Source organism: Suillus subalutaceus (genome assembly GCF_016647625.1).
Source record: "Suillus subalutaceus strain FC151 chromosome Unknown DFJ58scaffold_29, whole genome shotgun sequence".
NCBI classification, from domain to species: domain Eukaryota; kingdom Fungi; phylum Basidiomycota; class Agaricomycetes; order Boletales; family Suillaceae; genus Suillus; species Suillus subalutaceus.
Genome location: NW_024540278.1, coordinates 334,711 through 359,432, shown reverse-complemented (window position 1 = coordinate 359,432; position 24,722 = coordinate 334,711). Strand labels below are relative to the sequence as shown.

The 24,722-nt window shown below is 47.9% G+C and overlaps 10 protein-coding genes across 10 annotated transcripts; 6 read left to right on the top strand and 4 right to left on the bottom strand.

Moving 5' to 3' along the window:
• Window positions 1-726: 726 nt before the first annotated feature.
• On the top strand, window positions 727-2,921 carry DFJ58DRAFT_839740 (uncharacterized protein; the record flags this gene model as incomplete). Its single annotated transcript, XM_041392553.1, has 7 exons — window positions 727-739; window positions 817-1,165; window positions 1,402-1,496; window positions 1,550-1,573; window positions 1,645-2,331; window positions 2,501-2,560; window positions 2,638-2,921. 7 exons carry the CDS (start codon window positions 727-729, stop codon window positions 2,919-2,921), a joined length of 1,512 nt encoding a protein of 503 aa, XP_041246135.1.
• Window positions 2,922-4,354: 1,433 nt separating this feature from the next.
• Window positions 4,355-4,702, bottom strand: DFJ58DRAFT_725782 (uncharacterized protein; the record flags this gene model as incomplete). Its single annotated transcript, XM_041385291.1, has 1 exon — window positions 4,355-4,702. One exon carries the CDS (start codon window positions 4,700-4,702, stop codon window positions 4,355-4,357), a length of 348 nt encoding a protein of 115 aa, XP_041246134.1.
• A 131-nt stretch (window positions 4,703-4,833) lies between these two features.
• On the top strand, window positions 4,834-5,277 carry DFJ58DRAFT_725781 (uncharacterized protein; the record flags this gene model as incomplete). The annotated part of the gene is made up of 1 exon (XM_041385290.1): window positions 4,834-5,277. The coding sequence occupies one exon, from the start codon at window positions 4,834-4,836 to the stop codon at window positions 5,275-5,277; it is 444 nt and encodes a 147-aa protein (XP_041246133.1).
• Window positions 5,278-6,357: 1,080 nt separating this feature from the next.
• Window positions 6,358-8,706, bottom strand: DFJ58DRAFT_872394 (uncharacterized protein; the record flags this gene model as incomplete). The annotated part of the gene is made up of 10 exons (XM_041394353.1): window positions 8,192-8,706; window positions 7,856-8,138; window positions 7,658-7,797; window positions 7,565-7,607; window positions 7,502-7,511; window positions 7,218-7,449; window positions 7,130-7,168; window positions 7,049-7,072; window positions 6,610-7,000; window positions 6,358-6,549 (listed from the first exon to the last, which is right to left on the bottom strand). Exons 1-10 carry the CDS (start codon window positions 8,290-8,292, stop codon window positions 6,358-6,360), a joined length of 1,455 nt encoding a protein of 484 aa, XP_041246132.1. The 5' UTR covers window positions 8,293-8,706.
• Window positions 8,707-9,678: 972 nt separating this feature from the next.
• On the bottom strand, window positions 9,679-11,690 carry DFJ58DRAFT_777566 (uncharacterized protein). The gene is made up of 6 exons (XM_041389567.1): window positions 11,277-11,690; window positions 11,085-11,213; window positions 10,927-11,025; window positions 10,659-10,878; window positions 10,283-10,605; window positions 9,679-10,218 (listed from the first exon to the last, which is right to left on the bottom strand). Exons 1-6 carry the CDS (start codon window positions 11,592-11,594, stop codon window positions 9,877-9,879), a joined length of 1,431 nt encoding a protein of 476 aa, XP_041246131.1. The 5' UTR covers window positions 11,595-11,690; the 3' UTR covers window positions 9,679-9,876.
• Window positions 11,691-11,726: 36 nt separating this feature from the next.
• DFJ58DRAFT_905404 (uncharacterized protein) lies at window positions 11,727-13,110 on the top strand (the record flags this gene model as incomplete). Its single annotated transcript, XM_041394954.1, has 4 exons — window positions 11,727-12,084; window positions 12,175-12,342; window positions 12,395-12,940; window positions 13,062-13,110. The coding sequence occupies exons 1-4, from the start codon at window positions 11,795-11,797 to the stop codon at window positions 13,108-13,110; spliced, it is 1,053 nt and encodes a 350-aa protein (XP_041246130.1). The 5' UTR covers window positions 11,727-11,794.
• Window positions 13,111-16,229: 3,119 nt separating this feature from the next.
• On the top strand, window positions 16,230-17,634 carry DFJ58DRAFT_725777 (Spo11/DNA topoisomerase VI subunit A; the record flags this gene model as incomplete). Its single annotated transcript, XM_041385289.1, has 8 exons — window positions 16,230-16,394; window positions 16,451-16,504; window positions 16,556-16,642; window positions 17,014-17,030; window positions 17,081-17,233; window positions 17,289-17,343; window positions 17,399-17,454; window positions 17,496-17,634. 8 exons carry the CDS (start codon window positions 16,230-16,232, stop codon window positions 17,632-17,634), a joined length of 726 nt encoding a protein of 241 aa, XP_041246129.1.
• Window positions 17,635-20,665: 3,031 nt separating this feature from the next.
• DFJ58DRAFT_251834 (uncharacterized protein) lies at window positions 20,666-21,380 on the top strand. Its single transcript, XM_041379479.1, has one exon. The coding sequence runs from the start codon at window positions 20,948-20,950 to the stop codon at window positions 21,305-21,307; it is 360 nt and encodes a 119-aa protein (XP_041246128.1). The 5' UTR covers window positions 20,666-20,947; the 3' UTR covers window positions 21,308-21,380.
• On the top strand, window positions 21,317-22,030 carry DFJ58DRAFT_251797 (uncharacterized protein). Its single transcript, XM_041379478.1, has 4 exons — window positions 21,317-21,380; window positions 21,444-21,573; window positions 21,631-21,754; window positions 21,818-22,030. Exons 2-4 carry the CDS (start codon window positions 21,469-21,471, stop codon window positions 21,865-21,867), a joined length of 279 nt encoding a protein of 92 aa, XP_041246127.1. The 5' UTR covers window positions 21,317-21,380; window positions 21,444-21,468; the 3' UTR covers window positions 21,868-22,030.
• A 1,965-nt stretch (window positions 22,031-23,995) lies between these two features.
• Window positions 23,996-24,700, bottom strand: DFJ58DRAFT_725776 (uncharacterized protein; the record flags this gene model as incomplete). Its single annotated transcript, XM_041385288.1, has 2 exons — window positions 23,996-24,414; window positions 24,478-24,700. 2 exons carry the CDS (start codon window positions 24,698-24,700, stop codon window positions 23,996-23,998), a joined length of 642 nt encoding a protein of 213 aa, XP_041246126.1.
• Window positions 24,701-24,722: the final 22 nt, after the last annotated feature.

Sequence of the window (24,722 nt, the reverse complement as noted above, 5' to 3'; positions counted from 1 at the left end):
TTCACATCCTAGTAAGACAATGAGTCGAAGAACATCATACGTCAGCAGTAGAATCACATAGAATTAGTAGTCATTTGGCAACGCAAAATGAAATAGAAAGACACTGTGGGAAGTAAAAACACTGAAGGTCAGTGTAAAGAATCCTGAAAGTCAATGTTCAAAATACTGACTTTCAGGGTTTTGTGCATTATGACCGCAGTCATAGTCAGAACAAGAAGTTAAGCTATGCCAGAATTCAGTGTCTAGAGCCCTGAAAAGACATTTTTCAGTGTCAAAAACACTGACATTAATGGTATTGTTTCGCAAATAAATTCACAAATCAAAAAAAAAATACAATTAAGTGGGGTTGAACTCACAACCTGCAAAGCACAGCAAACACCACAGAGAATTCCGGCTGACACACGACCCGTTAAGCCATAAGGCCTTTAGAAATTATGGTAAGATGTAGTATATATGTAACTCGTGTGGACTTAGAAAAAAAAAAGACGAAGGCAATACCTTATAGAATAATTTCATCAAGTAATTCAGTGTTTAAGTACTGACAACACTGGCTGAGTGAACACTGAAAAATCAGTCAGTGTTTAAGCACTGACGGACGTGAACACTGAAAATAACAGGTTTTTTTTCCAGTGTCTACAACACTGGGATTTGTCATTCAGTGTTTCTCACACTTACTTTCAGGGTATTTACTTCCCACAGTGAAGACTAGTTCGATGGACACAAATCATGCCTGGAATAAGTGAGTTGGGAGTTGGCGCCGTTAAGTTGCTAATAGCTATTAGTGGGAATCAAAGTAGTTTTCTAAACTCGCTAAAGCGCTTGGTAAAGAACCGGCTAAGCGTTCTAGCACAGCCAACAATGATGGAGTCGGCCGGCATCTAGTATTGGAGCTCGAATACCAATGCCTGCTGTCCACCAATGTGTCCACCATTCTGCAAGGCTTCAAGCAAATGCTCAAAGTCGCCCAAAGGCGATGGAGTTACCCCCCCATCCATCTGCATCCTGTGGAAGAGGGAAATCTCAAGGACGTGGGACCAATCCCACTCATATTCAAGCCCCTAGATCTGCCGGACCTAAGATTATCATCCATTGGACCAGAGCCTCAGATATCCATCGCACTGATACACTGGTGCATCACCTGGTTACACATCCACCCGATGCCCATGTACTATTTTATGAAAGTAAAAAATCAGCGACTTCTAGTAACGAGGAGCGCGCTTCTGGAAAGGACAAGGGGGAGATTCATTGAGTCTTAGTGAAACTCATCTTCAAGAATGACTCAGAGTATTCAACTGCATATGCTGAGGACTCGAAGAAATTCGATGTAGTGGTGGGCAACCGAATTGCTTCATAAGTGCTTCTGTTGTCCACCTTTGTAGCTACTAATTTTATTTTTAAAAGCCTTAAAAAATCGTTCAAGGAGCAACTCAACAAGTTCAATAAGACCGGTGCGGGTGTCACTCCACTTGATGAAAACGCGGCTGTTAATCTACATCGTAGGTTTTTTTTTGCCGTTGTTTTTATTTTATTTCATTTATTTGACTTTTAGAGCAAGTTCTGCTTGAATTCCGTGGTACGATCAACTCCATCCTTTCCTCTTCTCTAATCCCACCTTCGGCGCCAAAATATATACCTCTCAACCAGGAGTTGATCACGCCGGTGATTTCTACGCACTCATTGGTCCACGTGGGGGGGCTGGTCCTTCCCCTCGCCAAGATACTGCTGACCCTCGGCTCCTTCCCCCAAACCATCAGCACCTTCCTCCAAACCGTCAGCTCCTTGACCCAAACCTTCAGCTCCTCGACCCAAACCTTCAGCTCCTCGACCCAAACCGTCAGCTCCCTGGCCCAAACCATCAGCTCCTTGGCCCAAACCATCAGCCCCTTCCCTTGGACTCTCAACCCCCCCCCCTAAGTCCCCATACTGCTAATAATCAGCCCATCACTACAAGCACTCGGCCCATTCCCCCAAGCACTCTGACCCCCCCTCCCCACCAACCCCCTCCCCCACATTATGCCGGCGCTGAGGAGGATGATATCGACGATCCAGATGGCGACCTTTATGACGACCCTCATGCTGCTGACGATGACCATGGCCCTTTCTTTGCTCCCCTCGGCAACGCACTGGATACGCTGGAAGGAGACTTCAACATGGACAATGACGACGATGGTGGGATGGAGTTCAACTCCTCCCAGCCTCATGACTTCAATCTTGATAGTCCCCTCAAAGTGGTGGGACACAAGCGCCAGTACACTGCTTCGCCGTCTCCCCCTCCCATCGAAACAAATTCATTTGCTCTCTGGCAGAAACCGCAGACACCTACATACCACGGTCAGTGCAGCATTTGGCTCTGCCTCACCTGGCAGCCAAGCACCATGCAAACCTTCCTCATTCGCCTCATCATCGGGGATATCACGCAGTCGCTCCACTCCCTTGTCTACGGCAGTCCTCATCACCATACATGTCATCTGACTATCGCATTTCGCCAATGGTATCACAGACGTCACTCTCTGCAAGGCCACAGAGCTCTGTGAGCTCAAAGAAGAAGAGGGCCTCAGTGGTAGATGTAGAAGAGCGCAGTCAGCGCACTGAATGATGAGATCCAGGGCATGCAAAGTGATATATCCGAGCACCAAGAATCGAAGAACGAGCAGCTGCGCCATCAAGATGCAGTACCAGTCACACAAGAGAGAGTTCCAGTGGCGCCGCTGAGTCTCGCTCGCAGGACATCCTCATCTCGGCCACCTCACACCAACGCTGAGCAGGAGGCGAAGGATAAGGAGATCCTTTGCCTCCAAGCTGTAGCTACGCTTCAGGAGAGGGAGGCTGAGACCTGGCATCTCAAGATCCAGTATGAGACCATGATGTGTGCTGCTGGTGGGAGTGTTGGTGGTCCCTCGCCCTCGTCATCATCAGGCTGATTGTATCTCATCAGTCATCGTCATCGTCATGTTTTGTTGTCCTTGTTGTCAAGTCAATTTTCACATCTCGTAGTTACTTTGCCACTTGATTTTGATACATACATTTTACATACATTTCTTGAATCTCTTGTAGTAGTACATGTACTTTCTGATTGCCAATGTGATTCTGGTTCTTGTAAGCTACCCTTCCCTGTGTTCAGCACTTGAGTAAGGACTGTCGAAGAGTTGATCCATCATCCTCAAACGAGAAGCTTGCCCTGGAGTACCCTCATATGATCTGTCACCCACAACTTCATTCCCATCAGGATCTTCAATCTCTCGAGCTGCAAATTCTCTGGCCTCCCGTTCAGCCCACCTCTGAGAACGAGGGAATTTGGGGTTCTGCTTGCGATGCTGAGCTTCAAACCTGATGATCATGTTGTGCAAGATGATGCAACACATAATCCAATGGACAGCAATCTGAAGCTCTCTTTCTGTATGAATATTGAGGCGAAGCTCTCGGAGGGACTGAAACCGCCCCTTAAGAGCAGCAAATGCATGCTCAACACGCACACGAACCTAAATAAAAAATAAAAAATAGTAACTAAATTATCAGAAAAATCAAGAAAAAAATGAGCACACCGTGGAAAGATGATAATTAAATGTCTTCTGGTCCTTGGTCAACCTTCCCTTGCAGGGCTTCTTGAAAGGGACTATGCACCACTTCTCAAGTGGGTATGCACTGTCAGCCCAAACCCAATGGTCATCTGGCAGAAGGGTTCCATGCTGTTGATAGAGACGAGTTGATCGGAAAGAATAGGCATCATGGACACTCCTGGGATGACCAAGAGCATAATCGACAATGACAAGGTTGTGAGGCATAACAACTGCCTGAAAAATATTTAATTATTAATTTAATTATTGATCATGAATGGAGGGGGAAAAAATACCTGGCAGCCAAGAGAATAGTTAGATTTCCTATCATAGAATGTCTCACCAAAATGAGCAGGTTTGGCATAGAGGTTAACTGTTGTGCCATCAATAGCTAGAATGCCATTGCGCCACTCAGGACAAGTCTTGGACTCTGCAAATTGCCGAGCAAGCTCAGCATCTTCTGAATCGGGACATGGGAAACCAACAAATTTGTCATGCTGGTCAAGCAGTGCAATCATTACACGATTAGTGCAATTCACAACTGACCCAACACTTATACCTGCCCATTGGGCAACATCCTCAAGAGAAATCGCATTGCCATAGTGGCTGGCACGATTGAGGAAAATAGCAAGCTGAATGGAAATGGGAAGTTGGGGATTATTGGATCAGTTGAAAAAGATATGATGATCAGAGATTTGATCGAGGATGTCGTCAAAAATGATAGGGTCAACACATAGCTTTTGCCGAAATAAGTAAGGGCGGTGTTTCTCGTGATGGACAAGCATGTGGAGCTGGGGAGCTCATGGGGGAGGCTCATCTGGCTTGTTAAGGACACGAGCCCTTGCAACCTCATCACGAAGAGCTGCAATTTGGTGCTGGAGCTGATCGTAACGTGCAGTGATCTCATCAGAATCCGTAGATCCATCAGAAAATTCACCGGAGGAGCTGGAGGAAAGGGTCGGTGAAGAGGTGATGTCCATGCTTGAATCAGAGTTGGAATTGGAGTTGGAGTTGGAGTTGGAATTGGAGCAAGAATCAGAGCTTGATTCCTGAGTTTCCAATACATGCTGATATTGGAGTTGGGCTAATGACAATGCAGTTTTATCAACTGCATGAAGGAGATCTTTACAGCTGGATGGGAGAGGCATGATGTGGCTCGAGATTGAGATATGTGTTCCCTTATCATCCCCCTAACTGATCAGTGCGATCGATAAGCGGAGTTTAAATCGGAGTTTTAAATTCTGCCACTGGTCAGCGTGCTAAGTCTCACTCATCACAGATGACAGTGACCAAGCTACCATCCCAGCTGTGCTGCTCTCCCTGGATGCTACCACTGGCAACTGGTTCCAATGCGCCTTCATCTATCACCTCCGTGAAAATCAACATTCCTAACAACAACGCCAATAATACCACGAACGTCATCAACTTTCACTCCCCTAACAACAACACCAATACCACTACAAATTCCATTACTCACAGCAACGTGCAGCGCCAAAATTTTCACCTCCCAGCTGGGAGTCAGCCACGCTGTAGATTTCTACGCGCTTATTCATCCATGTGGGAGGCTGGTTCCTCCACCCATCAAACTGCTGCTGGCACCCAGCTCCCTCCCCCAAGCCCATACACTACTGGTGCTTGGCCCATTCCCCCATTCCCTCACCTCCTTCAACCAAACCCTTGTCTCCTTCAACCGACCCCTCAGCTCCCTCCCCCAAACCCTTAGCCCCCTCTCCAAGACTCTCAGCTCCCTCCGCCGAACCAACTCAACACAACCAACCGCTCACCTGAGTCACCTCCTTCAACCAACCCCTCACTTCCCTCCCCCAAACCCTCAGCTCCTTCCCCAAACCCTCAGCTCCCTCTCCAAGACTCTCGGCTTCCTCCACCGAACCAACTTGACATTGGCGCTCAGCATACTCCCCCAGCTTACCTTTCCCCTTCACATCACCCCCCAAGCACATGTGCCACTATTAATGAGTCCCCCCTCCCCACAGCACATGTTTTTTTGTTCACTTGTGTGCTTGTCTGATGGGTCTGGTTCCTGCTACTTATTCATTGTTCCCCTCCTCGCATAGTACATATAGCCTGCTGGAATTCTGTTGTTTGGGCAGGTGGAGACTGACAAACTAGTTACTATATTCCTACATCCCTTATCATGCGCGCTACTCACATTATCACTCACAAATGCACAAGTATGGTTTCCAAGTCCAATCTGTGCCAGCCGTCTATGGCCGAGTTTGTTCTCAAAGTTTACTGATAGTTTACCGAGTTTTACCGAGTCTTAGTGATGTTTTAGCGAGTTTAGAAATCAACTCTGAGTCCCATTATTAATTCTCGTGGGGTCAAAAAGTGGGATCGTACAACCACAGTTATGGGCCAATATCGACCTTGTGGTACAAGGCAATGACAGGATAAATATGCGTACTATTATGTAGTGTGTCATTCAAGGCAGCAGTTCAGGTCAAGCTTGAGCATCCTAATATCCTAGCCTATCCTGTGCTTTTCAATTTTGATCCTTGGTCTCTGGTGAATAACTGACCCAATATATATATCACAATTGATACCTTTCTACATAAGTGTGAGTCTGTAGTCAGGAATAGCCAGGACCTCTAGACATCACACACACCGGGTCCATTACGAAAATAAGACGTGTAAAACTGTAAGTAATGACCGTGAATAAGAAAGAATTGCGCAGCTACTGTAGGCTACTGCCCAGATCTCGGGTATAAATATTACGACTGACATAGTCAGCGTAAAACAATATAGTGCATCTATTGGAAAACACTAAAAGGACCTGGGTGGATCAGCTGGTGGCTTGCATGTAATCAGGAGGGGGCAGGGTATCCCCAATGGTTACTGAAGCACTTTGCATTGATGCGCGACGCTGCACTGTGGTGACTTTCGAGATGCCCATTGAATCATCGGGCACCGGCAGCTGGAATATATTTTGCCGAGTACCTGGAGCTTCAGGTAGAGGGCGGTGTGAAGTCCCTGGCTATAAGAAGATGAGTAAACTTGTTCATCAATGCGGAGACAAAAAAAATCTGGTTCCTACCTCATCAAACGGAGATTGTATTGCCGAGCTTTCTACTACTTCGTCTACAGTGGGCATGCCAGAGCTAGGGGCATGTAGTCCATTTGCAGTACGAGACGATCGCCGAGAATCGTAGTCTGCCTGTTGATAAGATTGCGATGAAGTGCTTTGGGAAGTGCCTTGGGACAAGGTGTGTTGTCTGATAAGGCTAGCATCACTTGTCTCCACCGAGGAAGAAACGCCCATATAGGTGTTTTTGGGGGAATGTTCAGGCGTATCAATCCGGTACAAGTCCCGCGACGCTGCCTGTGCCGATCTCCATCGCCGATAAAAGAAGAACGCAGCTGCCAATGCACAGAGAGCCACACCGACAGCCACAGCGATACCGGCAATAGCCCCAGAACTCAAACCGCTGCCTAACGTATAAGTTATTGAGGTCTTTAAAAGTAATTTGTCTTACTTTGAAGCTGAAACTGCATCGACGCTGCATACATGTAGTGGTTAACAAATTTGTGCCGGAAAAGTTGATCGACGTACGCACCTTGAAGGTGGAGTTTCTGGCGAAGTGGAGGAATTGGAGCTTCCATTAAATTAGTATCATGGCGTGTGGGAATGTGTGAAGTACCCACCTTGATGTGAGCAGTGCGTAGTCTATGTTGAGTGTTTGTCCGATTGTTTCAGGAAGGTTAGCGAGGGTCAGCTGATGCTGACCAGCGCCGAGATTATCTGCATGATAAAGCATGACTTCATAGAAAGTCAAATATGCGGTGGCATTGTACTGGGTGGCTTGTTGAGAGTCGAGAGAAACACTATACAGACCGCTTCCAGGGCCTACAGTGCCGAATATGCTCACAGATTCGGCTTGATAAGAGGTTGCATGTTAGCTCGAAATTATAAATGTGTTCATTGCTACGTGACATGCCCTTGAATTATCCATCAGCACAACTATGTATAACTTTTGGCTCTCAGCACTCACTGTGAATGTTAAGGTCACACTGGCCTCATTAACACTTGTGGAGCTAAATGACATTATTTAAAACCTCGGTGACAATGCGAGAGAAATACTCACTGCCCAGTCCCGTTATTAAACAGGTTTACATTAGTAGGGTTCGTATTCCACGCTGGCTCCTGGTACTGAAATCTGGGGTCTGCGTCATCGACCGACTCCGTTACTAGCTGGGTCCCGCTAAATTCGGTCTGCCAGGTCACCTGTTGACGAGCGACAACAATGAGCCGTTGAACTGGTCAAAGGTTAGATACACTCCACCATGTCGATATCAACGTAGGGGGTCGCAGTACCAGTGGCAGTATTTGTAAGCGATACCGTATGTAACCCTTGTGTCAAGCCACTTTGGTTGAAGAGCACTTGTTGAAACAGAGCGTTATTGGATTCGCCATTGTTGGCCGCATAATTTGCACCGTCAACCGTCACGGTGTATGTACCATGATTGCTTCTTTTAGCACCGTATATCCAGAAGGCCGTGCCGTTGAAAGAGAATGTGGCGACACTCCCTGTTACGTTCGACGTCTGGAACGTCCCGCGGAAGTATCTGAGAAAAGTTGTTATTCATCGATTGCAAGGCAAATGACATAAAACACAGACTGGTCTGCTAAATTGTCATCCCCAGAGTTCCCCGGAGCCCAGGTAGAATCATAGTGTATCAAAGGAGATTTATCATCGGCGAGAAATGTAAACGACGACATCTTAGGATAGCGCAAGGGAAGAAATGATGTTAAAGCTCATTCCAGTGGTCCTCTTGTGCAATTCTTTTTTGGACGACAAAAACATATAACTGGCTGTGATTAATTGATCATTTGATCCTCGGCAATACATACAACCGAACATCTGTACAGGTTATTATGTCCTGTGTGAGGAGAACATTTACTTTTTTGAAGGTGCGCCGGCAGGGAGTGGCAGGGCCGTGCGCAAGATGAATCTCATTTGTCGGCTTCTGTCAGCATATATAGGTCAGGCCGCCATGCGCAAAGTTATCTTGATAATCAGCGCTCTGGTTGCTATAGCAGGTAACAGTAACTCATCAAATTCAGATCAGAGCCTTCAGCCTTCAGGACAGTACGCGCGCGAGTGAAGTTGTGGTGCCTGTACCGCTGGGTCGCTCTATCTTGGCTATGGAACTCCAAAAACGCTAGAAAGTACATCTAAAATGCAGGCATCTTGGCTTGCAAAGGAGTGTGGGGAGAGAGAGAGAGAGATGTGCCATCACTCTGGGAAGCACTACTGTTGCTGCGGCCGGATGATTGTCCGAAATAACGTCATCTTTCCTGGAGTGAACTCAAAACTGCTGTTCCGACAGTTCTGTTACATAAAAAATTCCAAGTACTTACGCGTACGTGTGGCATATAGTCGGATACAAATATTGTGCGAAATGATCGGGTGCACTAGTGATGGGCCCATTATACATCGTACTTGACGAGAAAAACTCTTATAACTACAAGCCCAAGCTCCGAGACCAAAAAGAAACGAAGAGACTAGTAGTACTTAAGTGCAATTGACAACATGGGTTCCTATAAATTAATTACAGACACCATGCACATTGTTCACCGATCGGGTTGAAGCTTAGCGCTTAGCGCTTCAGTGTCGTGTGTTCACACAGGTCGATCGATTGATATAATATGAATATCTGAACCACCACAAATATTATTGCGAAAGCTTTCAAGCGAAAATAGCAAGAGCTGGGAATGTCATTTCATGCGAGAGTAAGGTGTACATACATCAAAAACATATACCATAGCAATGCATGCAACTGTAGTCAGAGGCTCGGGATGTGATCTATGAGACCTGTGTGTTCACACAAACTACTATCAGGAGGGAGGAGCTCCGCGCGCCTCATGATATCCTGGGCATTTATCTCAGAATTGATGCAGGCAAAAGTACAAATTACTCACCAGCACCTCCCCTGTCTCCACGTCCACGTCCGCGTCCCCTGCCACGTCCACGATTTTCATCGGTTCGCCAGTCGCCATCAGACCGGCCACCCCGCTCGACCCGCTCACCACGTTCACCCCGCTCGCCACGTTCAAACCTTTCGCCACGTTCAAACCGCTCGCCACGTTCAGGCCGCTCGCTTCGTTCAACCCGCTCGCCACGTTCAGGCCGCTCGCTTCGTTCAACCCGCTCGCCACGTTCAGGCCGCTCGCCACGTTCAGGCCGCTCGCCACGTTCAGGCCGCTCGCCACGTTCAGGCCGCTCGCCACGTTCACCCCGCTCGCCTCGTTCACCACGGTAACCTACGAAAATGGAGTGAGTGGATATTGTGAACAAAATCATCAAGACAGACCACCGCGCTCGCCGCCTCGGTAACCACCTCGGAAGTTCCCTCGATCGCCGCCACGGAAATCACCCCGCCCGCGGTAGCCACCACGCCCACCACGTCCCTCACCGCGGTAACCTCTGCCACGTCCGCGACCTCGTGGATGTGTGAAGCCATCGTTTTCAGGCTCCGGGGCAGTGGCAGCGACAGCTTCGACGCCATTCACAGGTGCAGGTACAGGTTCAGCAACAGGAGTGGCTGATCCTGAAGGGGCAAAACTTGCTTGTAGGTTTGCGATCGATGGCAGACCACCTTCCTCGTCCGCCTCAGCCCAATCAATGGGTTGCGCAGGTATACCCTGCGAAATCAATGGTCATTATAATCCAAAGCGCACTATATCTTTGGGCGAACATCTAACTTACATCGACTTCCGCAGCTGAAGGTGTAGGTTCTTCATGCTCGAGAACACCATTCTGCGTCACTTCAACCTCAGATTTCTCAACCCACTCAGCAGTATCATCAAGGTCATTAGCGGACTCAAGCTCGCTCGCTTGCATGAAATGGAAGCTACCAGTGCCACTCAGACTACTGGCAGTGGGAATGCCAGCAATGGGTTGAGATTCAGTGTGCGAGTTACTTGAAGGCTCAGAAGCAACTTCCGTTACTGCATCGGGTTCTGCCGGTAAAGGTGTCGGTTCACGTGGGGGGTTGAGGAAGGACTGCACGATATCCAGTAGCCTTGCATCTATCAGACTGTCAGTTTAATCCTAGGTTGTTGAGTCCGAGGGATGTTCTTACACGAAACACCATTGAAGTCGCCTTGTCCAGAGAGCAGACCAGACAGTATTGCTTGCTTGGATTCTGACTCCTCGGTGAGGAGGGTCGAGCAAACGGAAAATATTGCTTCCCCTTCGGCTTCATCGAAATCAAGAACAACCGGAAGAGGCTGGCGATTTGAGAGACATGCATGCAAACGGATTAGAGATAGTATAGCAGAGGCTCTGCTAGCTGACGATGCCTGAAAGAACTCAGCTACAAAATCCGTCGATTACAATCAATTCCCTACCTCGGCAGCAGCAACAGAGTCGGCAATTCTGACAGCCTCTGCAGCTTCAGCATCTGCACGTTTTGCTGCTATTTCGCGCGCAAGATCAGCTTCGTGGGACTGGCGCACAAAAAGGTTTATTATTTTTGTCGATGGGTAAATGATGACATTATTCGAACCTCGATCAATTTTTTGACGTCTTTTAGTTCTTTCTGAACAGCCTCCAACGAAGGAAGGGTCTTCAGAGTTCGCCTTTGGTCATCGTCCAGTTTTTCGTGATCCGTTGTTGCATAACTCGTTATGCGAGCCTGGAACACGTACGTTAGCTACTTGGTGCCGAAGCCGGAATGCACAATAATAGTGTCACGTACTATCTTCTTGTTCAAAGCTTTTAAGCGCTTCTGGAGAAGCTCTACGACCGGGCTAGATTTGGTGGTCAAATCATCGAAGGTCGGAGCTTCAGAAGGTGCAACAAGTTCAGGAGCGACTGCGCCCTCCTTCACATCCGCCTCTTCTGGTGCTCTGTCAACCAGAGCAGCAGGAGTAGTATCTGGAACAATGACGGAGCCTTCGGCAGGCGAGTCCGCAGTTTTTGGCTTGTTTGATCGATGTTTTTTCTTTTGAGTTTTTGTCTGTGACGTAGGAGGGAGAGCACCGGGAACAACGCGGACATTTGGAGCATCGACCATATTGAAAAGTAGATAGTAGAAGATGAGCTATTGCAAGAGTAAGAGTAAGGGCAGACGATTGAATTGTGCTGAAAAAGACTAAGTCAAAAGCTCGAGCCTCACGACTGAAAATTCTAATTCCCACGGTTGAAGCCATAAGTACATATTCATCGATCTTTGCTCTTCGCCATCAAACACGCCAGATAAGCCACATCATCGCCATGAATGTGGCAGATTTCAGCACCAATAGGCACTCTTCCAATATGCACATGACTATGCACATGGCGAGCAAACATACGGATCTTTACTTCAACGACGGAAATATAATCTTGCTCGCTGGCATGTCCTATTTCTTGGTTCATCAAGGGCTTCTGGCACGGCATTCCGAGGTTCTGGATGAGCTTATGCGCTCCTTGGACAAAAATCTGACACACGAAGACCGCCCAGTCCTTACCTTACCAGACCCGTCTACAGATGTAACGCACTTCTTGAAAGCGATGTATGATGGAATGTTAGAACATACGTTTTTACTCTCCATTCTAGCTGACGTACAATAGATCATTCGTGACTTATGATTCAGAGGGATTTCCAACGCTCTCAGGCTCCTGCGCATGTTAACCAAGTACAAGGTGCACCATCTCCGGACTGATATCTTACGCGGACTTTCCAACTACTGGCCTACTACCCTTACTCAATGGGATACGCGTGAAGCCTCTGTGACTGGACAAGATGGTACCTATACACCACGCGATTCTCTGCCGCACCCTATGTTAGCCGAGTTAACTAATCGCCTACTTAACGTTGACCACTCTTTGAATCAGAGAAATCATTAACCTCGCTCGTGAAATCGATCACGTGCCACTTCTGCCATCCGCAATGTACGACCTAACCCGTTCCTCTCCAAGTGAGGCTGCGATTGGTTTCGTGTCACCGTTCACCGGCATAAACGTCAGATTAGAATACGCCGATCTTCTGACCGTTCTCAAGGGTCGCGAACAAGCTTCTCGATTTTTCTCAACGTTCATCGTCAACAACCTGGAAGGAAGACAGCCTTCTCGATGGTGTCTACGTCGCAAGGATGGCCACCCCGTCAACAAGAGGACCTGTCAGATTGCGTTCGAGGCCATCACGTTCGAACTTTTGCGAGATATCAACGGCATCATCAGTAATCGGACCTCGGACCCACTGTACGCGATGACCGAAGCAGAGCAAATGCAGATCCGCGACGACCTGTTGAGCAGCGAGGTTTCTCCCATGAAAACGTGCGAACACTGTCGGGTGGAATTTGGAGCGGTAGTTGATGCAGCAAAAGAAGACTTCTGGAAAAAGTTGCCCAAGTGGTTCGATATAGATGTTTCCCCCCTGGGGTTAATTCTTGTCTGGTCAATCCGTTTCTTATTCGTTTTGTACTTTGGGTTCAATGAAATGTCAAATATCGGTTTTGACTGGGCACGTGATCGACGCGTCAATAAAAATTTCCTGACGTAGACCAGAGCAAACCTCAAAACACTTAAGGTCGATCGCTGCTAATGCTTAAACAATGCAGTCCGACACATTGGAGTGGAGGTAGGCAGAGTCCAACTGCAATTACATGCCCAATCTATTCTCTAATAAACCTGCGGGAAATAATTTGGAGGACAATCATCAGGGATTCCTCAAACGTACTAATTTATTGCTTTCTTGTCGGGGAACTGAAACGCGTGGGTGAGTGGGAACATATGGCTGTGGTATCTATCTGTAACGTTCCTACCCGGTACTAGGATCAGCATCGCGCCGGTGCCAATGGAGGAATGTCTCGAGACTCAGTTGTACCAAATGTTTTTCGTTTGGTTATCTTATAACGTGAATATCTTGGTGTGCGTTTTGAGTCCTGTCTCGATCCTGGTGCTTTCCGCTGAATTACTTTGTATCACCTGCAGATTATATTCAGCACTGATACTGTGGGACCTGCATTTTTTGTGCTGGAAGTTTGTGACCCTATAGCTATCATTGCCGCTGTCGACATGGTGTAAGTGTTAATAATTCATTCCCAATTTGAAGTGAATAGTCGTCAGCTAGGTCTCGCTTGTTTCCAGTATTCTTGTAAGTTTACTATTCTTGTATGCGTTTTTGGGGACTTCGACAACGTGTTAGGCTATTTTCGGGCTAAAGCTTGGCATGCGAGCTATGTATGGTACAAGCAAGGTTCTCGTGGGGGTATGCTTGTAAGTTTGCGATTGTCAATGCCATTTGCTGATGAACGTTTGAACATCAAGGTATCTCGGTGCTATGATACCAGCTGTGTTGATTGTTTTCGCCTCGGAAGGCTTTCTTATCTTGAATAGCATCATTGGTGGACAAACGTTAGCAACCTTGTCCCCTCACCTTGATGATACCCTTGAGATTGTCGTCATCAGGGTCATCACTCTTAGGGCGTGTTGGAAATATCCATGCAGCAACTAAAATGACAGGCTTCAAAGGTTACTTTCTGTGGATACCGCATTATCCATTGGTGGGATAACCTCAGCACGCATTATCCAGATTTTTGATCAGATTTTGACTCGCAGGTACGAAATCATCGCCTGGAGGACTGATGATCGATGTTCGATGATGGCCGCGCCGCATGTGCTACACAGTGCTACACTGGCAGTACGATCGTGACCCCCCGGACTCCTGCCACCTCTACCCCTCACTCTGCCTCTCACTCCGCTGACCCATTCCAACCGCCTACACCTACTTTGTTCCGAAATTGACCTGTACAAGCCTGCCAGAATGTCCCCGCTACATCGGTTATCCACAACTACGCGAAAATGCAATCAACGCCCGTCCATCTAGTGGTGTTTCATGGACCCCTGATTGTGGGCTATACCATAGCCCTGATGCTTCCTCGCGAGCCTCGGACCATTCCCACAGACTCTTCTTAACATCCTGACAGTACTAGAATTTTCATCTATATGTACCTCAGGGTTTTCGCAGCTAATGTAAGCCTCTTATAGCCTGTTATTAGTGGCGCCTAACATTCTTGTAAAGGTGACTGCTCACGCCCTTGGTGCTGTGTTTTGCAGCCGCAGCTTCTGATGTGCCTGCTTGGAATGCAAGATTCGATGGCAGCTCTTCTGTCGATGGCCTGTTATATAGCGTGTTGCTACCTATTGGCACATCCGGGAAATTCGTGACTGCCTTGGTCGCTCTCAGTACACCCAGCACCTGTGCACCAACTGCAGGTACCAGTTTCAGTGGGTGTCGCTACGTGGTTCGTTGCTGGTGCCTGGACGGTCATTTCAAAAGGAGTGCGAGTATCATCGGCTGCAAACATCAACTCCGCTCATGATTTGTGTACAAGTATGATACCGGTGGCCATTTTTGGTGCCAAAAGGTTTTGCACTATTTTTGTAGACATCCTTGATGCGAGTCCCAGATATTATTATCGGTGATTGCTAACAAGCCAATCCCTGAGTCAGCCGTCATTGGATACTATCATACTGGGCATAAGTCTTTTCTGCGATAGTCCTTACGGAACATGTGCTATACCGGCATGCCTCGTTTTCTGAGGATCGATATCCCATCACGACCTGGGAATTCATATGCTCTCTTGTATCCCAGCGGTCGTAGCATTCGTGTGTACCTGTGGAGCTCTTGTTTCGTCCATGTCACAGGGTTGGTATGTAAGATTAGTAGTGAGGCAGGGCAGTGGAGACGTTGGTGTGCTCGTATGTTTTGTAGTGGGAGCTATCGCATACGCGTTGGTGAGGAGTTTCAAGAAGTTGTGGTATTGAAGAAGCTCAAGTTGAGCAAACCAGATAGTGGTGTTTTGTGGGGGAAACACGAGTTGTACACGAGGGATCCCAACTGCCCTTTGAAACTGCAACTAGACAAGCCAGGATATGATTGCATATGTGCCAAGGAGCTCACGAGCAAGCAAGATATCTAGTGGGGAACGGCGGGTTCCCGTTCGTTGATTTAGCGAGCACGTGATCTACGCGTCACGACTTGCCCCCCTGTCACCTTGATTCTTAAATGCTCTTTTGTCTTCATCCATGGCTTCAATTCTCGATGCGGACACGGCTTTACAGCATTCAGCTACTAATGAGACCGCTCACGATGAAGATTTCCCTGACTACATAACTGAGCAAGTCTCTGAAGGGCGATAGCGACTGTAACGTATCCGATGGTCCAGATGATGGATGTCCAAGCGCAGAGTCAGACTCGGAGGAGTCGGTCGAAGACAACGAGGAGGACTCTTTGCGGTATGTCTCATATAACTGCCCCATTACTTACTGATCGTATCCGATAAGCTTTGAGGCAATACAAAAAATCGAACGACTAACAGTTGTCGTTTCTTGAACAGCTCGCTGGTTCACTACGAAACCCACGAGCTGATATAGCGTCCCACCAGAAGCTCTCAAGCAGCTATTAATTCCAGATCAAAATATCCCAAAATCGAGCTTCAGTTAGCCGACCGTCACAAAACATCCTCCGAATGGTAATGCCTTTACCCCGGGTCACAATCTGCTATTGTAGTCCCCTGATATGCGTGTTTTTAGCACCAGAGTTATACGATACCCTCTTAAGCGAAGAGGAGCGAGTCTAAAGCCATTCGGTTGGTCCGGTAGTCGTTTCATGATGGCTTCGTTTTTACCCAATGACCGTTCAAACACAGCACAGATTTTACGTGTCATGGACCTCGCTCACCAAGCCTTAGTCGACAATGTGCCATTAACGAAGCGGTATCTGTCTTTCGTGAAGCCTGAGAGTGGAGCTAAGAAGAAGCTGACCAGTGTTCTTAGTGATATGTACTACAAGGATGTCCCCCTCTTCAAAAGTCAGGGAACTGTTGATCGAGTGCGTTTTTTGAGTACGGACTAGGAGTGTCGCCATTCGTACTCATACAGCATCAGCTGATCGATGATCTTGCCGTGACATTGGGCCTAGAACGGGCCGACCTCAAAATTGTAACTCTCTGTCACCTAGTCACGGATATAATTCCTTGAATGTTGTTTTAGCGCGCTGCATCGAAGGGCCTTATATGCGGCACTGGACTGACAATTCACCTTCTCGAAGGCGAAGTGATTTCTATTAACGACTTGGAGGTGAATTTATTTTACAGAGAGACAAGCCCGGATTTTGAATGTGGTTGCCAGGGAACTTTGATACCTACGGGTGAGACCATAGAAGCGAATTTGAGCTGAAAGGGGATATTTCATGGGTTCTTGTAGTCGAAAAAGAGGTATTTCCTGGAGGCTGTTTCTTACAGTAGATGTTGAATCTGGTTCTCATTCTAGGCCGTCTTTCAAACACTGTGTCGTTTTCAGTTTGCAAGCCATCAAGTCGCTTCCCGGCCCCGGGCTCATAATCACTGTGACTAAGTGGTATGACACTGCTGCGCTGCTGCTTATATACTTCCTCCAGGGTAAGGGATATCCTGACGTGGCTACTCGACAACTCGTGAAAACCTTGTCAGACAACCTTCCGGCAGCAGTGAGTCGAACCTGCAGCAGTTTCTAAGTACTCATTATCACAGTCAATAGTATTCCAATCGTTGCACTTGTCGATGGTGACGCGTATGGACTCGACATCCTATCGGTGTACAAGTACGGCAGCCACAGCCTACGACATGAGAACAAAAAACTCGCAGCAAAACGAATCGAATGGCTTGGCATCTGGGCATCTGAAATTGCAGAGTAGATGCCGATGACTTTCTAACTCCGTTCTTACTGAAGTGGCTCACTTTCATAGCCTTGAAATCGACTTGGACACGCTGATCCCGATCACGTTGCATGATGAGAAGAAGGTAAGATGGGCTTTGTTCCCCGCCGTGAGTTCAACCATATCATTATCCTCCCCAGGCACTCGCGGTACTCAGCCGTCCCACCGATGTTGTGCCCACGAAATGGAGGCAGGTGTAAGTTTCATACCGCAACTCGATACTGAATGTGCCCGCAGAAAAGAGCTCACGCGGATGCTCCATATCCGAAGGAAGGCTGAAATCGAGATTCTGTCGAGCTCCTCAAGTCACAAGTCCAATTCCCTTATACATTACTTGGCTCATAAAATCCGCTACTTTATCGAGATGTCTGCCTGATGGTAATACGAATGTCAGGCGTACTATTACAACTCTTTGGCACAGTGGACTTTGACAACATCCTTCGCGAGTCTATGGGCAATGGCGTTACAACACAGCGCAATAACCGTCGTGAATGTGCCAAACACGTAGAAGATAGAACGACATAAATACGGAAGTGCCTACACCATACTACGATCAATGTTCATTCCTACCAGGAGATCGGTAAAACTGAAAAAAGGCATACAAGGCAAACGGTCTATGATTGTTTGGGAACGAAGGATCAACGACTTTATATCGTGTGGTCTACGAGAAATGCTAGCGTAGGAGGTGATCGGCAAAGTGAAACTACCGGAGAATAGAAACTGCATAGGTCTGGAACTCACAGTTCCTTAAGTAGCAATAAGCGCCTCTTAGGAACAAATTAGCTGCTGAGGCCTCGATCGATTACTGTGAGAGTTACAAATCCGAGCTGTTAAAGTCCAAGGCTTTATATAAACATTCGTCAGAGTGTGTGAAGAAATAATTCAAAGCGGGGAAAAGCCAGATCATCGTGATACAGTGCGTGGCGCATATTCAAGAAGGATATTGTGGTGGAGGCTCCTGCAGTTCTTGAGCCTGGTCAAGACTCCGTTTCTCGTGTTCAAATTCGAGTTCCTTCTGATGTCGACTCATATCTGCATGAAGCGCCGAAAGCTGGAGCTCAGACTGGGAGTTGCTTGAACTACCAACTGCTGGCACATCAGAGCTGGCCATCATTGGAGCACTTGCCGAAGTATCATGGGGGTACTGAATATGTTGGAGAATATTGTGATGCAGGGCGAGCGGGTGCTGAGAATGGGTCGTGGGGATTTGGGAGCGTAGGTACATCTTGCGTAGCTATTCGTTGAGGGTCTGTCGCCTGAAAAAATGTGCTGTAGCGGTTCTGAGCAGATATGGGGTATGAATTCCGATGAGAATTGTGGCTCGACAAAGGAGCGGCGCGCGAGATATCAGCTGAAGCCGGATACGTAGTATTCCGCTGGGGATTTGGGAGAGTAGGGTACATCTTGCGTAGCTATTCGCTGAGAGTCTGCCACCTGCGACAATGTGCTGTAGCGGTTCTGGGCAGATGTAGGGTATGAATTCCGATGGGAATCGTGGCTCGACAAAGGAGCGGCGCTCGGAATATCAGCTGAAGCCGGATACGTAGTATTCAGCCGAGGTGGGTGGAGGTGGAGGATTTCTCCCTCGAAATGCAACAGATTGAAGGGGAACGTATTGAGTAACTTTCGAGGTCGCAAGGGCAGGCTTCATCATTGACTTTCTCCCGAGCCCTCTGATATCGTCTCTTCAAGTTGTAGTACAGCAATACAGAAAATATCAGGAAAAACACTGGAATCGAGTTAACATTTTGGAGGGAAAGGCATGTAAAATGACATTTTACCTATCCCCAATGCTATCCCAGCTCGCGCTCCAGCGCTAGGCCCCTGGGACGAGCTTGAGGAACTGGAGCTTGAGGAACTAGTACTTGAGGAACTGGTACTTGTCACCGTGTTTGCGAGACTTGAGCTAGAGCTACCTGTAGTGCTGGACTGGGCATCAGATGTAGTAGACCCCCCTGGAGTGGTGATCACCACTGGTCCACCGGTAGGTGTGGGGACTGCCGGTGGTGGTGGCGTCAATGGAGTCAACGACAACGCCATGGTTATCGTTCAACAGAGAGGCTCGAGCCTGAGACTCCTTCGACGATGCGGAGGGAAGAACTGCCTAGAAGCCATGCCGTTGGCTCAATTATATGTGAGTAGGTCAGTACGCCGAGTCCGAGTCATACCCGAGCCATGCCCGAGGCCTACGTATACGCAGTCCACCACGTGTCTTCTTTTGAAAACAGCGGCAGCTTCGGTCCCATTGCATGCCCCATTTCATTATCAAGTTGTTTGTGGTGTTCAAGCTTGTAAACATTTATCGAGATTCAGAGATTGACGTCGAGCTGGGAGAATTAGCCGAACTATAATTAGACTTTGATTGTAAGTAGATCTGAGATTGCAGCTGGAAGGACTCAGACGTAAGCTATGGCATCGGCAGGTTACCGTGACGTATGTCCCGTTCTCCTGCAGCTGTACATACTAATCTGCCGCAGTGAATTCCAGCGCTCGTTGCGCAAGGGAAAAGCAGTTGGGAGGCAGGTAAGTTTTCTGATCGCACGGTCAGCGGTGTATTGATTTTGAAGTAGTAGAGCAGTGCGGACGCGCTGAAGCAGGCTATACTAACCTTCCCAGAGCTGGTACCGCTGCTGGCCGACAAGTGCGATATTTCATTGTCTCCAGAGCTGCGCAGATACAGCATTCCGGATTCAAACTGGCGTTGAATTGATTTGTCACATACCCGCATACTGACAGCTGTCACCCACGCAGTTAACGCGTTCTCCACATTTTTATGCTCAGAGATCTGTACTTTCTGGAAATTCGCTTCACATGTGAAATAGGTTCGAAAGCACCGCTAATGGAATTCGACCGTCGCTGAACGTCCAACGCTCCAATCCAACTCACGAGCGGTTCTTCTAAATGTACGCATCGACAACTCTTCGCCACTCGGTCTATCGACATCTTCATCCTTGAGCAAAGCTTCAGGAACCTCGCCCCGTTCATCCCACACTCTGTTTTGCTAGCCAAACAACTTGCATGCGATCCGCTTCCACCACTGACAGCATCCTCCTGATACAACGATACCTTCATTGCGGGTGCAGAAGATATCTTCAGCGTGCGTTCTCGCCGACAGGACGTGCGCGCGCGCGCTGGAACGACTCATCCCAGACGCAGGCGTCAGGGCGCAAGTCGAAGCGCTGTTCGATGCGAATCCTGGACTGGCTAGGCAGTTGCCTGGTGGTATGGTGCAGTTTGCGCAAACGATGGCGGATATGCCAGGATGAGGCGCTGGATGATATGATACTTGGTCTTGTGGTGGGTGCTAGGGAGTGACAGACATGAGGAGGAAGATGAGGTGGAGGTCGAGTATATTACTGTGAGTTGCTTTTTGATGTTTAGCTTATTTGAAGGTGCTGATGTGATTGTTTCAGCCAATCAGCTTATCGATATTCGGATATGACGTTGACCTCTCAAGTGGGGGAATTAGCCGAACTATAATTAGACTTTAATTGTAGATCAGGATGGACCGCAGCAGTACTGTATAGGCTCGTGACCAGCCTGGCTTATATACGACGGACAAGTCGAGTGGCGAAGCCAGTACGAGTGTAGGCATTTGGCAAGGTGAAATAACCGGACTCGAGAACGTAAACTACGACTAGTTGAAGTTCTGTTGAACTTGTAAGAAGGTCACCGGTCAGTGGTCTATTATGTTTAGAAGCGCTTCCCCAAGTAGCACAACTCTTCTTGAGCACAATTCAGTTGTCTTCCCTTACTGTCGCTCTTGCACTAGTTCATCTTCTACTATCTACTTTTCAATATGGTCGATACTCCAAATGTCCGCGTTGTTCCCGATGCTCTCCCTCCTACGTCACAGACAAAAACTCAAAAGAAAAAACATCGATCAAACAAGCCAAAACCTGCAGACTCGCGGCCTGCCGAAGGCTCCAGTCATTATTCCAGATACTACTTCTGCTGCTCTGGTTGACAGAGCACCAGAAGAGGCGGATGTGAAGGAAGGCGCAGTCACCCCAGAACTTGTTGCACCTTCTGAATGCTCCGATCTTTGATGATGTCGCCACCAAATCTAATCCGGTCGTAGAACTGCTCCAGAAGCGCTTGAAAGCTTTGAACAAGAAGATAGTATGTGTCACTATTATTGTGTATTCTGACTTCAGCACCGGGTAACTGACATATGTCTTCCAGTCCCGCATAAGCGAGTTATGCAAAAATGGATCACGAAAAACTGGATGATGACCAAAGGCGAACTCTGAAGACCCTTCCTTCGTTGGAGGCCGTTCAGAAAGAACTCAAAGACGTCAAAAATTTGATCGAGGTTTGAATAATATCATCAATTACCCATCGACAAAAACAATAAAGCTTTGTGTGCCAGTCCCACGAAGCTGATCTTGCACGCGGAATAGCTGAAGCTCCGACCTTTGATGATTTGGCCACCAAATCTAATCCGGTCGTAGAACATCTCCAGAAGCGCTTGAGAAGCTCTGAGCAAGAAGATAGTACGTGACACTATTATTGTGCATTCTGGCTTCGGCGCCAGGTAGTTGACGTATGTCTTTCAGTCTCGCATAACGAGTTATGCAAAAACGGACTACGAAAAATTGAACGATGACCAAAAGCGAACTTTGAAGACCCTCCCTTCATTGGAGGCCGTTCAGAAAGAACTAGAAGACGTCAAAAAATTTGATCGAGGTTCAAACAATATCATCATTTATCCTTCGACAAAAATAATAAATCTTTTTGTATGCCAGTCCCACGGAGCTGATCTTGCCCGCGAAATAGATACCTGGTCTTTTGGTGAGTGCTAGGGAGTGGCACACGAGGATGAATGTGAGGACGAAGGTGAAGACGACGACGAGTATATCGCTGTGAGTTGCTTTTTGATGTCTGGCTTGTTCGAAGGTGCTGATGCGATTGTTTCAGCTGATGCCCATACAATTTGTGAGAAATCTGTCGGATAGGTTTTTGGGGAGGTGGCGGGGCTACAGTTGACAATGAACAATCTGATAGTGATGCCGAGGAACGGAATCACGACTAGGGGTATGCGCGAGTGTTTGATTCTATGTACGCGAGCCACGTGTACGCGCTTCTTCGAACCTTGCTATTAATGTGAGTTGTTATACTAAGATTCGAACTATATTTCAACTGCTCTGCTGTGTGTACGACATTGCCAGTATGCCAAACGTCGAGGGCAATAATCGGGGGTTCTTCCGCAAGAGTTGCATATGGTACAGTACTTAGTGTCGGTACACGTCTCACCATCATTTGACAGTTTAATCCACGTTCTCCACCTGGACACAACAACTGCGTTGCTACCATCACTCGACACTCCGGAATGAAGAACATGGTGAATCATCTCTTTTCTCGCTCCTCTGCTCCCTAGGGCCATACTCCTCGCCTACACAGATTCCCCTTGTGGACGTCTTTGCGACACGAGGCAAACATGTAAGTCTTCCTAACTTTTCGATATCCATATCGTGATGCTGATATTGCACCGCCAATGCCCACAGTGGAAAAGGGCATAAGTTGGCGCAGCCACCGCGTCCTCCTCGTCAGCAAGCCCACGCTGGTGCCTCAAGTAGCAGCACGCCACCAGCAGGGACATCCAATATGATCGACAGAGCCACTCCAGCAATGTTGCAGACCGGAAGTACCAGTGTAACTACTAGTAACAGAGATCTCCTTCTCCGTTGGATGTTGAACATGTTCCAGACATCGACTGTTTTGCAGTTCTCACAAGGCGGTTCCCGCGTCTTTCATGCATAGGGCAAACAAGTTCGTCTGCTTCCAGCTCCCGCTAGGCTTTCTGTCCTTTCCGAACTTTTACGTTAGAGTAGATATCACTACATGTAGTGAGTATTTGAAGACACGCAATTCCTAATAAACGACTGCTATTGTACTATGATACGCACCATTCAGATCATAGAAAAAAAAAAATGTCGGCAGGTTTCGAACATGCACCATCCAAGAGGAACAGATTTATAATCTGTTAACCACTTGGTCATGAGTCTCATGGTTGACCTTGGAAGAAGACCTCTCCATGAGCTCATGCCCAAGGTGCGATCATGCTTAGAAATTTTTCGTTTGCCTTGTTACTCTCGTGTGATTGCAGACGAAGCCAATGTTATTGTTTGCATGTACCACACAAGACACGTGTGTAGGTGAAAAAACCGACAAATCAAAGTACGAAACATATGGATAGGAGGTCTTTATGATAGAACTAACAAATCATTAAGTGGGTGAACAAAGAGCGCGACAAAAAAAGCGCCTGTTGTGTTTCAACTTTCTTGCTGACCTTACTATCTAAGGCAGTGCACCATGCAGTAAGGTAGTTTGACCAGAGGCCTTCTTGAATGTGCCCTGCTTGCTTGTGCGTCTCGAGGATGGTTGGCTCCGTCCACGGGTATGCAGGAAGAGGAACAGGTGGGCAGGAGACACAGGAAGGAGGCAGACGAGAAAGATGGGCGGGAAGGATAGTGGGTATCGCATGATCATAAGGTAGACTTGAAGCGGAGCATAAATACAGTACTCCAATGGTAACTGCATGCTGGCGGGCAGGCGGGAGGCGCTGATCAGCACAGCACGAGCGCACTGCAAGGTGGTTGGCTTTGTCATCGAGCGGGACTCTGTCGGACTTGCCGATAGGCCCCAAACTCTGACCCCCGAGTCCGCCCCAGACTTTGGCCCCAAACTGACCAAATCCCTATCTTTCTGCATGTTATAGTCTGCGTGGAAGACATTCAAAAAGAATATTTTGGCGGAGTATCCTGCGGTTCTTGAGCCTCATCAAGACTCCGTTTCCTCCGTTCAAGTTCGTCCTGATGTCGAGCTATATCTGCATGAAGCGCCGGCAGCTGACGCCCAGGCTGAGGGTTGCTCAGTGAGCTATCGCCCGCTGGCGCATTCAAAGTGGTCATTACTGCAGCACTCGCCGAAGTTTCATAGGGTATTGCATATGCTGGAGAATAGTACGATGAAGGGCGAGCGGGTGCTGAGATTGGGTATTGGGTATTTGGATATGCAACATCCAGCCGAGGTGGAGGTGGAAGGTCTCCTCCCGGTGCCGAAAGCGCAGGCTTATAACCGACTATCTCCCGAGCTCTTTGATATCGTCTCTTCAAGTAGGAAAACAGTATTATGCACAATAACAAGAAGAACGCTGTGATCGAGCAAGAAACAAGTCAACATTTTGGAGGGTAAGGCTCGTAAAATGTCAGCTCACCTATCCCAAATCCTATCCCGACTCGCGCTCCGGTGCTAAGCACTACCCGGGACGAGCTTGAAGAACTGGTGCTAGTTGTGTTTGGATAAGTGGAGCTGGAGCTGGAGATCGTGCCTGTAGTGCCAGTTCTAGAGCTAGACTGGGTATTAGAGGTGGACCTACTAGAAGTGGATCGAGTGGTAGTCCGGCTAGCTCGTGGAGCAAGTGTAGGTACAAATGTCATCGTTATCGTTCAACAGAGACTT

Bases quoted from the DNA above. Each gene is read 5' to 3' on its own strand.
- DFJ58DRAFT_251834 (XM_041379479.1), top strand. From the start codon at position 20,948: ATGTTTAGAAGCGCTTCCCCAAGTAGCACAACTCTTCTTGAGCACAAT.
- DFJ58DRAFT_777566 (XM_041389567.1), bottom strand. From the start codon at position 11,594: ATGGTCGATGCTCCAAATGTCCGCGTTGTTCCCGGTGCTCTCCCTCCT. The intron at 10,606-10,658 runs GTAAGAACATCC...ACAGTCTGATAG, and splicing joins CGACTTCAATGGTGTTTCGT to ATGCAAGGCTACTGGATATC. The intron at 10,219-10,282 runs GTAAGTTAGATG...TTGATTTCGCAG, and splicing joins CTTCAGCTGCGGAAGTCGAT to GGTATACCTGCGCAACCCAT.
- DFJ58DRAFT_251797 (XM_041379478.1), top strand. From the start codon at position 21,469: ATGGATCACGAAAAACTGGATGATGACCAAAGGCGAACTCTGAAGACC. The intron at 21,574-21,630 runs GTTTGAATAATA...TTTGTGTGCCAG, and splicing joins ACGTCAAAAATTTGATCGAG to TCCCACGAAGCTGATCTTGC. The intron at 21,755-21,817 runs GTACGTGACACT...TATGTCTTTCAG, and splicing joins AAGCTCTGAGCAAGAAGATA to TCTCGCATAACGAGTTATGC.